At 42.6% G+C, this 13,093-nt stretch overlaps 2 protein-coding genes across 2 annotated transcripts in view; one reads left to right on the top strand and one right to left on the bottom strand.

Moving 5' to 3' along the window:
- The window catches only part of LOC311036847 (CD209 antigen-like protein D), a 580,951-nt gene that overhangs the window by 424,157 nt on the left and 143,701 nt on the right, over positions 1-13,093 (bottom strand). The window lies entirely within an intron of this gene.
- The window catches only part of LOC311036901 (arginase-2, mitochondrial-like), a gene marked incomplete at both ends in the record, with an annotated part of 1,122 nt that continues 255 nt past the window's right edge, over positions 12,227-13,093 (top strand). The window contains one exon of the mRNA XM_084045911.1: positions 12,227-13,093. This exon is cut by the window's right edge and continues 255 nt beyond it. Within this exon, the coding sequence (XP_083902037.1) occupies positions 12,227-13,093 (867 nt within the window).

Here is a 13,093-nt window from a genome sequence, read left to right as displayed (position 1 = left end):
AAGACATGTAGCAGAAAAACTGGGATTTTGATCATGTTGGTGGACGCCGCCGTGATCATCACCTTGGTCGCCGGCGTCGCCTGCATCACCGTCCTCGCTGTTGGCATCGCCATCCCCGTTGGTATTATCTCCATCCCAGTCTGCGTGGGAATGAATATCCATGAAAAGAAAAAAAAGAAAAAAATCTTAAAAAGTCTTCAAAAAGGCTCCAAAAATAATAATGTATTAATATAAAAACATTTTGGCCTCTCCGGCCTTCGTCAGGTATACTGGAGAGAAATGGAGACTCATGTTACTGAACAAACACTCTATAGCAATGAGTACTATCAGAAGAGCTATTTAACACTTATTTTAACCCAAAAATCTAACCTAAATTAAATTAAAAAACTGAGCCGAAACCTAAATCAGACTCTGGGTGCATGTAACCTTAATCCATACTACTCCAACACTCTTTTATATCTGCGTTTATATTGATGACCTGTTTATTTTGTGGACGGGCACGGCAGAAACACTTTCAAACAGTTTCATGATTATCATTTCATTTACTATTTACTCTTGAGTTCAGTGACACAAGCATCAGTTTTCCTGAATATCAAAAAAAAAGACAACTCTATACAGACACATCTGTATCGCAAACCCACAGACAGGAATTCTCTACATACATGGGCAACTGGCGGCCCCCACCTTCACTTAATGCGGCCCACAGGTTAATATTGGAATACTGATGTATTATTGATTTCAGCTGTTACAATTCCAAACATACAAACATGACCCGCTTTAATTACTTCGGTCTGTATTAGCTTAATGACTAGTATTACAATTCTAATGTATTGTGTATGTCCAATGTATTTGTATTTAAGTTCATAAAGTTAACATAAGTATAACTAAATGCATTTGAAATTAAATAAAAATGACTCTTCAGGATTCCAATTTAAAAATAGCAAAAATAGCAGATCTACAAACTCCAAACAAATCATACCAGGATCCATATAAATATTAGCCTGGCGTAGCTAGACTATATCACTGCGTGGATATGAGTCTGGTGCTTCCATGAGGACGTTTTGTTTCCCAAGGGGCGGGATCAAAACAATGTCCCTCAACGCAATTGGTTAGACCTACAACCAACTACCAATTACGTCCATATTCGAATACTGGGCCCTGATTGGTGCCCCACGTCTTCTGGAACAGGAAATGGATTCTCTATTGAGCGATGACAGACCCAAATCGCAGAGTGCAATTTTTTTTTGCACTCGCAGATTCGTCTGGTCCCAGGCTATATAAATATGGGTACAACTAACTCAGAACTCCGGTCGTCATGGTTACTAGTGTGAGTCGGTCCGATAGGCGTTGTCCAGAACCGCCTATCTGACCGCTACGCCCATATCATGGTTTCCTTTAGCCGGTAAATACCGGCCATTGACCGATAAAACATAGAATTGGCCGATAAAAAAAAAAAAAATCACACCCTGTGTGAAGTGAGTGGTGCCTTTGATGAGCCCCGTATTGACCCCCGTGTTGATGTTGTCATCAATGTTTGTTTATTGGACATACATACATACGGACACACGGACAAAGTCAGATATAGGAGTGGTTGGCACCACTCAAAAATATCACCGGCCACACTACCTTGCTCCAGGATAATATTATTATTATAATTATTTGTACAATTATTCATATTAAGCTGTTTGGATATTAAATAAAGTAACACAACATTACAATATCTAACGTTTTGTTATGAGCAAACATTGACCGGCGAATCATGAGTGTCTTCTTCTTCTGACAGCCAGCTGTGTTCCTGCGTAGCTCCTCGTAATAAACACACGCAGATACAGAGAGTCATGGCCTGTAGCCTGATATATGCGTCGTCGTACCACGGTGTATTGCGGCTAACAGAGCCGATCTACAAGCTTACAATGCGCCGCATCCGTGACATTGGTGGTCTTGTATCTCGCATAATGCTTGCCGCGAGACACCATCGTGCTACGAAGTATAGACCGCGCTTTAGCTGGCTGCACAGTGGCGTGGAACAGAGACGTTCCTCCTAGGGGTGTTTTTTTTTACAATCATAATAATCAGGCATGCAAACGGCCCCGAAGTGAAAAGAGTGACAACATGCACTGCAAGAAAAGAGGCATTAACGGGCATTTTTGGGCATTTACAGTTGCTCAGTGAACCCGCAGTTTGCTGGTGTTTTTGTACGTCATTGGAAATTTACAGTTGAAAATGTTTACTGTGAAATTCGTCTATATACTTTGGAAATCAGTGATTTACCGTTCCTCTGCCAGACAAAGACCCAGCAGGAGACTGGCCATTTCCTTTGACATCCAAATTCACTCTTTGTTTAAAGAGGGGGTCTCTCTCTCCCTTTCCCCATTACCAAAGCAAAAATGGAACAAAACAAAACTATACTTTTCAATGTTTTTGTTAAGGGCTTAAAAAAAATATTCCCTATACATTCTGTAACCATTGGTTCTCGAAGTGGGGTCCAGGGACCACCATGGGTCTTGAGGGCGTTCCAGGGGGTCCCCAGCTAAATGATAGGAAGGAACCAAATGGACCCTTATGGGTCTGTAAGTAAAAGTGTATAGACATGGAACCAAATGGACCTGTGAAACGTGTATGTTGTACGTGTTTCAGAGTTAAATTAACAATGATTTGAATTAAAGATAAAGATGAATTTGGGTCCCAAAGATAGAAATGCCATTGGACTGGGGTCCCTGAAATTAAACTGGGTGAACATCACTGCTATCATCACTGCTATCACTTCATTTTCACTGCTATCACAGCACAGAAATAATCCAGATATACAAATTCAACACCATTAAAAAAGTGAAACGTAAAACTATTTATATAAACTCTGTCTGTCTGCCTGTCTGTCTGTATGGGTCTGTAAAGCTTTATTTTTGCTACAGTCGTATGACAGTTGCACAAATAAGAAATAAGAACATTTTGGCAGCTTCCCTGCTGTATCTGAGTATGCTGACCCCTGATGTACATGAAATAATGCAGTAAAGACTTTTTTTTTTATTAGAAAAAGGCACAGAGATAATCCAAATATACAAATGACATTATCAAAAAAGTCAACAAGTAAAACTATATAAAAAAAGTAGTCCAAATTAAACACTATCAAAAAAGTCAACAAGTAAAACTATAAAAAAAGGTTTTTTTTTTGGCCATTTTCCCCCCTAAACCTGAAGCCATTTGTAATCGTGTATATTAATGTTATTTAGTGTTCAAAACAAAATAAGGTGACCTCAGTAATAATACTGATAATAGTACTACTGAATAATTCCAAGGATTAATTGCTCCTCAGTTGTTGTTTTTTTTAGCTTTGTTGTTTTTATTATTCTTATTCTGTTGCTATTATATTTAGTCCTTGCATTGTTAATTCTAATTTAGAGTTGATGTATTTGCTTATTTAAAACAAAATCTATATAATGAAGTGTCTTGTTATTATTATCAATATCATTATTATTATTATTATTATTATTATTATTATTATCAAGTAGTATAATTCATTATTAGCACTAAACATGCTTTATTTAGGCCTTACAGGGACTCAATATACTCCAGTTCAGTAGGTGGCGGTATACACCGGATATACGCAACGGATGCTTACATCAAATGACTGACTAGAGTGTTGCCATATTTTGCGAGAGAAATAAGCAGCCAGGTCTATGAAAACAAGCCCAAAACTGTGTATTGGCTATAGTCATGTGGCGACTAATAGGCCACATGGCCTATATACATATATATATATATATATATATATATATATATATATATATATATATATATATATATATATATATATATATATATATATATATATACTGTGTATATATATATATATATATATATATATATATATATATATATATTGAAAATAGCCGATGTACAAGCTCACAAAGCGTCTTCAAACAAACCCAAAGTCGCTTATAATAAGCAGACATGGCAACACTGTCCGATCCGTGAGCAACGATAGGACATCCGGTTGCTACCAAGCCAGCACCCTGACCCTTCTCTCGACGGAGGGAAAAATCACAGCTGATACATCGATCATTTTCCTCCGGGGAAAAGTAATTTAAAGGTTAGTATATTAACCTACTATTATTTTGTATCTGTGTGGATGTATGCCTGCTGTGTGTAGTCTAAATATGTCGTTTTAGAAATGTTTGACATGTTTGTTTACATGTTAGCGTGCTAGCTTGGCTAGCCTACTGTAGCTAACTGACTAGACTTTTCTTGGTTGCTACCCACATTACTTTTAATCACGTCACAGAGTTATGATACTAACTGTTGATCGATGGATTGGTAGGCAAATCTTTGTTATGGATACTTGTACTTATTTTATTTATATAGATTGCCGAGCTCATGTTAGCTGAAGGCTAGAATAAGGCTGAAAATAGCCAATCTACAATCTTATGCCACAGCCGAAATCTTAAATGTATTTTTCCCTCTCTTTTCTTTCTCTCTGTACAGCATAACCTCCAGGTTAGCATCATGGAACCCAGCTGTACCATTTTTGACAACAGGAGTTCTCCTCAGGTATGAAGGCAACGTTTATATATTTTCATTGTGGAGTTCTGATGTTGCTGCCTGAGCCTTTACATAAAATAAAACAACAAACATGACTTTATTAAACACTGGTTAGCAGCTAAATGCAGGCCCCAGAAAATGTTAAGACCCTGCATTGATATTAGTATGTTACTGTTTGTAGTTTTTTCCTGACTAGTTTTCCCCCTAACAAAGAAAATAAATTCACCATGGGACAATGGCGCTTGGATCGTCAACACATTTCTATAGCTACAGTAATGCTAAAACTGGGCCGTTCACGCCTTATCTGCATGACACACAGACTCGATGCAACTCGATGCAAAACATCTCGGATAGAATTGCCACTAAATTAGGGCTTAAATGCATAACTGGGTGTCTGACATTAAAATGACAACATCACAGTCATGCTTAGAATATTACTTTTATTGACTGTCTAATATATCTCCCTTCTCTCTCTTAGGTGGCGTTCTGGGTTGCTGCTGTGCTTATAATTGTAACTGTCCAACCCTCCCTGTGGAGTATGAGAACACTTTGTGTGTCCAAATTCTCTCTACCAGGTATTAACTAGTCTAATCCATCTGTTTTGTACCAATCTACAAGCAGTTGTGCGATGGAGCATGATACTTTGATTGTGTCTAACCCTTCTCCTTTTCTTTTTAATTTTCTTTCTTTCTCAGATGTTTCTGCTTGTCATTTCCTGCGTCACAGCAGTGGGGATGAAGAGACCGAGGAGCGTCTGTGATGACCAAGCTTATAAAATCATGGTAGGTTTAACATGAGTCTAGAAGTAATGTACAGCATAACAGTATAAAGTAGAGCCTGACTAAAAAAAAACGGTTCGATTACTTACACACTCTCCCTGTGTCTGTATGTTCCAGACGCAGCGCTGTTTGACCTGGTGAGGGCAGTGACCACATTCAAGAACCTCTTGGACCTCACGTTTTGCAAGGTAAGGGTGTGACTACAGTTATCCAAAAATAGCCAATCTACAAGCTCACAGCACGTCGCATTTATTTTACCACAAATCCCTGAACCCTCTTGTAATCTCTGTCATGATAGTTGAACATTATGTGAAAATTACAAGTTACATTGTAGGCCTGGTGTTGGTGTGGAAATTCAGTGAGGCATTAGAAGAGGGGAACTGATCAATGTATCAAGGGTTTCTACACACTGAGTTAAATTAACATACATTTCACTATATAAATTGGGGTCTCAGAGATAGACATGCCATTAACAGGGTCTGTAGACCTAATGCATGTTAAATTGGGGGTCCTTATTAAAGTACCAACTCCACCGTTGTCTAATTTATTTCCTTTCTCTCCCTCTCAGTTGGCGTTCGTTGGGTGGCTCACGTGACGCATTCCACATGAAGGAACTCCATTGGCTTTGGAAGAAGAGGACTAGAAGAGGCGGGCGACAGACACCAGCACACGGAACCCAAAATTGAATTAAATGAACAGTGGCCCATTTTGTATTCATTCCAGTAGCTTTGATATGGCTCTGAGTGTGTGGCATGTTAACTAGAAACACATACACCAGGACAAACTACAGCGGTAACACACGGAACCAAATGGACCCTTACAGGTCTGCAACTCTGAGTGTACAAATGGACCATAGATCTCCTATTTTTTAATATTCTTATGCATTTTTTACTTGACATTCTGCTCAATGGGTATGTTTACTTGTTTTGTTACTTTAAGTAGGCTATTGATTACCAGTCTGACTTCACACATATTATTACAGCATTGATACTTTTATGTGGAATACTTTTCTCACTGTCTGCCATTTTAAAGTGATACATTTGTATTTTAGGATTATTATTTCTGTGCCTTCCTTTTCTAATAAATACCATAACAATGGAGTTAATGTCTGTGCTGCATTATTTCATGTAGGCCATGTATTTTCTGCATTATGTCATGTTCTTAGACAGATACTTAGAGATACAGGGGAACTGTGTGATGGGGACCTTATTCTGTATTGGGGGCCACCACCCCCCAGATCCCTAGGAGGGGGGTCACCTTGTGAGCCCCCCCCCCCCCCCCACACACACACACAATGTGACCCCCAAAATAAGGGAGGGATGCCCACCTACGTCACAGCCAATCATAGGTGGCTTATTGCACATGCTCAGTAGCATTGCTCGAGATAGGGAGGAGGGAGGGGGGATCTCCCCCCTCCCAAATTGTGGAAATCCAGGTTAGGGCTGAAGGTGTGATTTTCTGGCAGCAACCCCAGCAGGGGGTCACGCATACTTAATTTGGTACCATACAGGAGTTTACCGACTCACAAAACTTTGAGTTTTCCGAGTGGAAAACTCTTGTAAATTCTTGTCAATTCTCTGAATTTACATCTCATATTCATCGGTTTTCATAGCCGGAAACCTTGTTTTTTTTGCAGTGATGTTTTTTTTTCGGGTCAGGTGTCATACTATTTGGATTCAAAACGGCTATTGTAGCTGAAAAGCTACAAGTTTGCATGTCTGAATAATGCAAAAACAGAATTATTTGTTTGCATTTTCTTTTTTTCTCCTCCATATATTTTCATAATAAAAAAAGTGCGTATCGTATCGTATCGAAATCGTATCGAAGTTGTGAGCCAAATATCGTATCGTATCGTTTCGTGAAATTAGTGTATCGGCACACCCCTAGTTTCCTTCGCAACTCTGTGCAAAATGAATGGATTTACTTAATTGGATTAATTGGATATAAACATAATCCAATTTGACTGCGTACGTGTTGTGCATGACACAGATGGCCCACTGCCCCCATCTAGTGGCCTTACAGAAATATAGCACCATTGACAGGTGCGCCCCCTTTCCACAGCCACGCCCCCTTTCCTGGGTCGGGGTATAAATATAAACGGAAGTGCACGCCCCTTTTCCGAGGGCTGTCTATAGGACTCTGTGTCAAAAACTGCACATAATTATATACAGTGAGTTTTCATCTTTTTCTGGGCGTCGTAGAAAAACATCACCACTTTTGATTGCAGTTTTCAGCAGCCGCCGCAGCATTTCAAAATCATCCCTGCCCTCATGACTCTTTTTTTTTGTTTTAAAAATTAAAGATTGCAGGCAAAAATGTAAACTTAGCGTCAACCTGTCATCATGTCTTTTGAGGCATGTCTCTATGGGTGAAAGAGGGGGGAGGAGGAAAAAAAGCTGATCTGTGAGTGTAAATTGAGTGTTCTGAAATATTTAGAAAATATAAAATAGGCCTTAATCCTCTAAGACCGGGAACGCATCTGTGTCATTTTAAGATTTCTTTGGCTATTCAAAAATAGCAGATCTACAAGTGTGGAATATTTGTGCAAATCTTTGAATATATAAATTATATATATGTTTTGAATTGGGCGGGGATGGGGGTCCGCGGCCGAATACAAATCATTTTGGGGGTCCTTGACATGGAAAAGATGTAGCACCACTGATAGCAGCGTATACTGTTAGGATTTTAGAAAACATTTTTAGATATGCATTTGGCCCGCGGACCCCCATCTGAAAATGTTTTGTTCCAGGGACCCCCCATGAAGCAAAGATTTGAGTTAAAAACATATTCATAGATTTAAAAATCACACCCAGTGTGAAGTGGGCGGTGTGTGGTCATCACAACATGACTCACTTAAAAAAAAGGATAAATGACTTTTTTTTAAGTCCATACTGCTGTTCATAGGGCTGCACATGTGTCTTGTGTTTCGCTAGCCAATCACAGTCCTGAATTTGCAAAGTCAGCCAATCACATTACAGCTAGTGGTGATGACACTAGCTGTAATGTGATTGGCTGACTTTGCAAAAGTATAGATTTGCATTGACTGTGGAAGGGTTAGGGTTGTAGACTGCATTGTAGACTATTGGCCAATCACGGTGCAGGATTGGTCAGTGTCCAACACCGCCCCCCCCCCCCCCCCCCAAAAAAAAATCATCATTCTTCTAAATATAGCAGATCTACAAGCTCATAGCGCAGCACTCGGTGCCGCGCTATGAGCTTGTAGCCTATATCTGCTATTTCTGAATAGCCAAAGACATCCAAAAATTACGCAGATGCGTTCCCGGATTGAATGGGTTATGTGGTTAAGGCTGGCATGCTCCAAAGTACTGCTGTGTGGAGAATGAATGAATGATGAATGGTGGTGATGATGACTGAACAACTGTAACATGTCATTATGAGCACTTTTCAGTCCAGCAAAGAGAGTGGAACATATGTATTATTATGAGCACTTTTCAGTCCAGGGCAGATATGGAACATATCATTTTCCACTCTCCATTATGTGTTCTCATCAGAAAGAGTGTATTTCGTTTTGCCGGCAGTGGCTCAGGTGTAGAGTAATCTCTCAAGAACAGATTCAGAAACTGCGCTACTGAATCTGTCGGGGGGGGGGGGGGGGGGGGGGGGCGTTCAGAACGTGTGCGCGTTGGCCCACAAGTGGGCGTGTGCCTTCGGATCAGGAAGCAGGCCGCGCTTTACCCAATCAAATGTAGTGGGCGGGATTTACATCTGTGCGCTCGCTTCCCACTGGAAACAAACCAAAACTCATTTAACAATAGCGTCCTCGGAGCAGACAAAACCACGGAAAGATATTCACATTTTAACTTGTTCTTCTATCATAGAAACAAGTGGGCTTATAACCAAAACGATCCATGTTCTTTGGGAGAAATGGTGTGAGGACCTACTCTGTGTGGAGTTTGCGTGTTCTCTCCGTGTCTCTCAGGGTAGTTAATACCCTCACAAAAACATGTAGTAATCCGCCTGATGCAGGGGAAGGGAACTGGTTGGAATAACGTGTATCTTCCACGCGCTACGTCCTACCGGGTAAACTCCCCCCTGTCAGGTGACAAGAAGGTCAGTTGGCTCTCATGCATTGAAGGAGGCATGAGCTCGGCCCTGGCCTCCCTAGGCTGGTGAGGGGAGTGTAGCGCCCAGGATCACTTCGAAAATTGGCACTGGGTGAAAAATAAGGGTTACAAAATCGTGGGATAAAAAAATAAAATAAAATGGTGTTAGTGTTCCGTGGAGAAATATTGTTAGTAGGAATGAAAACATAGGCGCACAACTGGAAGTCAAATAATTAATTATTTCATCGGCCACCGCCGACGTTTTTACTAATGTTCCGAGACCCTCAGAAGAAGATATAAACAACAGATGTCTGGGGGGAGAGGACGAGGGTCTCTTTTATCATCATTTCCGTGTCAAGGACCCCCAAATGTATTTCTATTTGGCCGCGGACCCCCCATATGTAAAGGTTTTGTGCCAGGGACCCCCAGAAGAGAGAAGATTTATTTTAAAAGAATTCAACAATGTTTCAATATTTTTCAAAAGTTCTCAAAAATAGCAGATGTACAAGCTCGCTGTGCGGCACGAAGTGACACACTGTGAGCTTGTAGATCTGCTATGTTTGAATGGCCAACATATAAATGGATAAAGTGGTTACAATTATTGTGATGCTGTATTAACTACTTAACATCTAAGTTATTTTTCCCCCCCCATTTTTGTGAAAAGTAACAGTTTTACATAAAATACAAGACTTACGCCCGACACCACCAAAAAATAACAGCAGATCTACAAGCTTGTATGAGCTTGTAGATCTGCTATTTTTGAATAGCCAAAGAATTTTAAAATACCACCGATACGTTCCCGGTTCCCTTAAAGGGTTAAACGATCCTCACTTAATGCTTTACACTAACCAGCCTGCCATGCCCCGCTCCGCGCCTCCACTAACCAGGCTTTACATAATCGTCGTACAGTTCGCCACGTCGAAGATTAATTTGTAAGATCTTTTCTAATTACAGAGCACTTAAGTCTTGACCTGCAGCTCTTCAGACAGTGAGACTGAAGAAACGTGTAAAGTAGGAGAATACAGAGAATTAAATTCTATTCATTTGACACCCGTGTGTTGGGCTTTGCATCAGGGGATTTCTGCCCTTCTTCTTTTTTCACAGACTGCCTCAGCTCAAACAGATTAATACACCATCTGTAACGAAGGCTTTCACGTCATATGGTTTGTTTGGTAGATCGCCATGGTTACTTCATCCTATATTAAACCATGGCCACGTCACTATGACCCAGACATAACCATAAACAAACCCGATACGCCCATAAGTAGCTTTGCCACTATGACTCAGACATAACCATAAACAAACCTGATACACCCATGTTTGCATATAAGGAGATCCGGTTGTCCAGAGCAACAGATCCGACCGCTATATGCCCATATATGGTCATGTGCATATATGGGGCTGCTTGTCGTAATAAGCTGCAGTACCTATGATCGGCCACCATGTCCATTTGGCTTCACTTCTCCCTTGTGGTCCTAGGGGCTTGAGGTAGACAGGCAGATACAGGGATCTCCATAAATGGGCACAAAATCGACACATACAGACGGGTATAACCAAGCCCCCAGAACCCAGTGGTTGCATCGAAGCGCATTGGACATGCTGGCCATTCATAGGTACTGCAGCCGGGGCCACTGTACATGAACGAGCGAAAACGGTTTCGACCAATGGGCTCGACTCACGAGCTTGCGCACGGGGCTGAATCGCAGAAGCCCCAAATAGGCCCTGCCCACCACAGTTCCCAACCCGAAAGAAGGGGTGATTTCAGCCCATGTGCTGTGTGAGCAATTCAATTCGATGGGAGGGGATATCTGGTGCCCTCTCTATTTTTGAGTGGTGCCGAAGGCAACCACTCCTATACGTGGCTTTGTCTGTGTGTCCGTATGTATGTATGTATGTCTGTATGTCCGTGTGTCCACCAAGCTAACATTGGTCAAGCTTCACGTGACAATATGTTGAAAGGATGTGCTTTGATTGGCTAGCGAGACGCATGACGAAATAGAGCCCTATAAATAGGTGTGTCACTTTGAAACATTGTTTGCATGTTTCAAAGTGACATCAGTGCCATCAGCCAAGCTAACATTGGACATGTTAGCTTGGCTGATTGAACATGTTAGCCAAGCTAAGCAAGGCACCACTCACTTCACACAGGGTGTGATTTTTTTTTAACTAATCAGAAACCGGTTATAATGGGTATAACCAGTTTCTGACAAAGCCCCCAACACTATGACTCAGACAAATCGGTCGGATCAGCAGTGCAACGTAACCTGAACCTCCAGTAACTAAAATTTTGGTTGCTATGAGGAACTTCATATTTGGGCAGGGTTGATATGGAGCTCCCTATATGGAGCCGGTGGAGACAACTAGTGCTGACATCATGCTGAGGTGAAACTCCATATACGGCATGGCTGAGTCGTGGTGACGTCAGTGGGATGACATGAGCATCCAGCCAAACGTTATAAAGAGGAAGGGGTCGTCGCAGTCTGTCACCGGTCTCCAGGAGTCAACTATAGCAGATCTTCAAGACTAGTCTTCAAGACTCTCGAGTTCCTAAGATACATTTTATGATCAAAGGACCATTTCCAGGACTTTGATCAGGACTCTCCCTCGTCACTACTCAGCATCCGGACTCATAATTCTTCGGCTATACTAGTTGCTTCTTAATCACAGGGGCAGATATCTCGGTTAAGTTCTGATTGGACATCACTGCGGTGAGACCTAGACTCAGACAACCGGTTATCCTTTCCTTCGAGTAGCGTCTTTCCACAGTCATTTTCTCGGAGTAGGATTTCACAAGGTGGAGAACCGTTTTGGTTTGGATAGCGGCGCAAACCATCAGAAGTTAAAATGGCTTTGAGAGGATCACTGCTTCATCTTCTCAGAACGCAACTCAAACACAACCACCGCCAACAACGAAGAGCACTGCAATCGTTAGCGATTCCCTTCTTTGAAAGCCAGCCAGGGAGAGCCGTTGATCACAGACAAGAAGGTGGTATTGGCACGCACCTCGATCAAAACGACCGACGGCGCAGAGCGGCACAATCCGTGGAAATCATCGGGGCTCCGTTCTCCAAAGGCCAGAAAAGGGCAGGCGTGGAAAACGGACCCAAAGCCATCAGAGACGCGGGTCTGATCGAGAGGCTTTCGGCGCTGGGACACCACGTTCGCGACTTTGTCGACGTCATCGATCTCTCCCTTCACCTCCCGCCGACGAGGGACGACGCCTTCATGAACGCGTCTTTCCCTCGCACCGTCGGCCGGGACAACTACCGCCTCGCGTGCGCCGTCGGCCCCGTCGTCGGGGCCGGACACGCCTGCGTCGTGCTCGGCGGCGACCACAGCATGTCCGTCGGGTCGGTGGCGGGCCACGCGCTGCACCGTCCCGACCTGTGCGTCATCTGGGTCGACGCCCACGCCGACCTGAACACTCCGATGACCTCGCCCTCGGGGAACCTCCACGGCCAGGCGGTGGCGTTCATGCTCAGAGAGCTGCGAGATCAGATGCGGGACGTCCCCGGTTTCGAGTTCATGCGGCCGTGTCTCTCCGCCCAGGACCTGGTCTACGTCGGCCTGCGGGATGTGGACCCCGGCGAGCGAGCGTTCCTGGAGGACCTGGGCGTTCGGCACTTCACCATGAGGGACGTCGACCGCCTCGGCATTCCACGCGTCATGGAGACCGCTCTCGATCACCTTCTGTCGAGACGCAAGCGGCGT

This window comes from Gymnoscopelus microlampas, assembly GCF_963454915.1.
Source record: "Gymnoscopelus microlampas genome assembly, chromosome: 20".
NCBI classification, from domain to species: Eukaryota; Metazoa; Chordata; class Actinopteri; order Myctophiformes; family Myctophidae; genus Gymnoscopelus; species Gymnoscopelus microlampas.
This window is presented reverse-complemented; position numbering and strand designations above follow the sequence as displayed.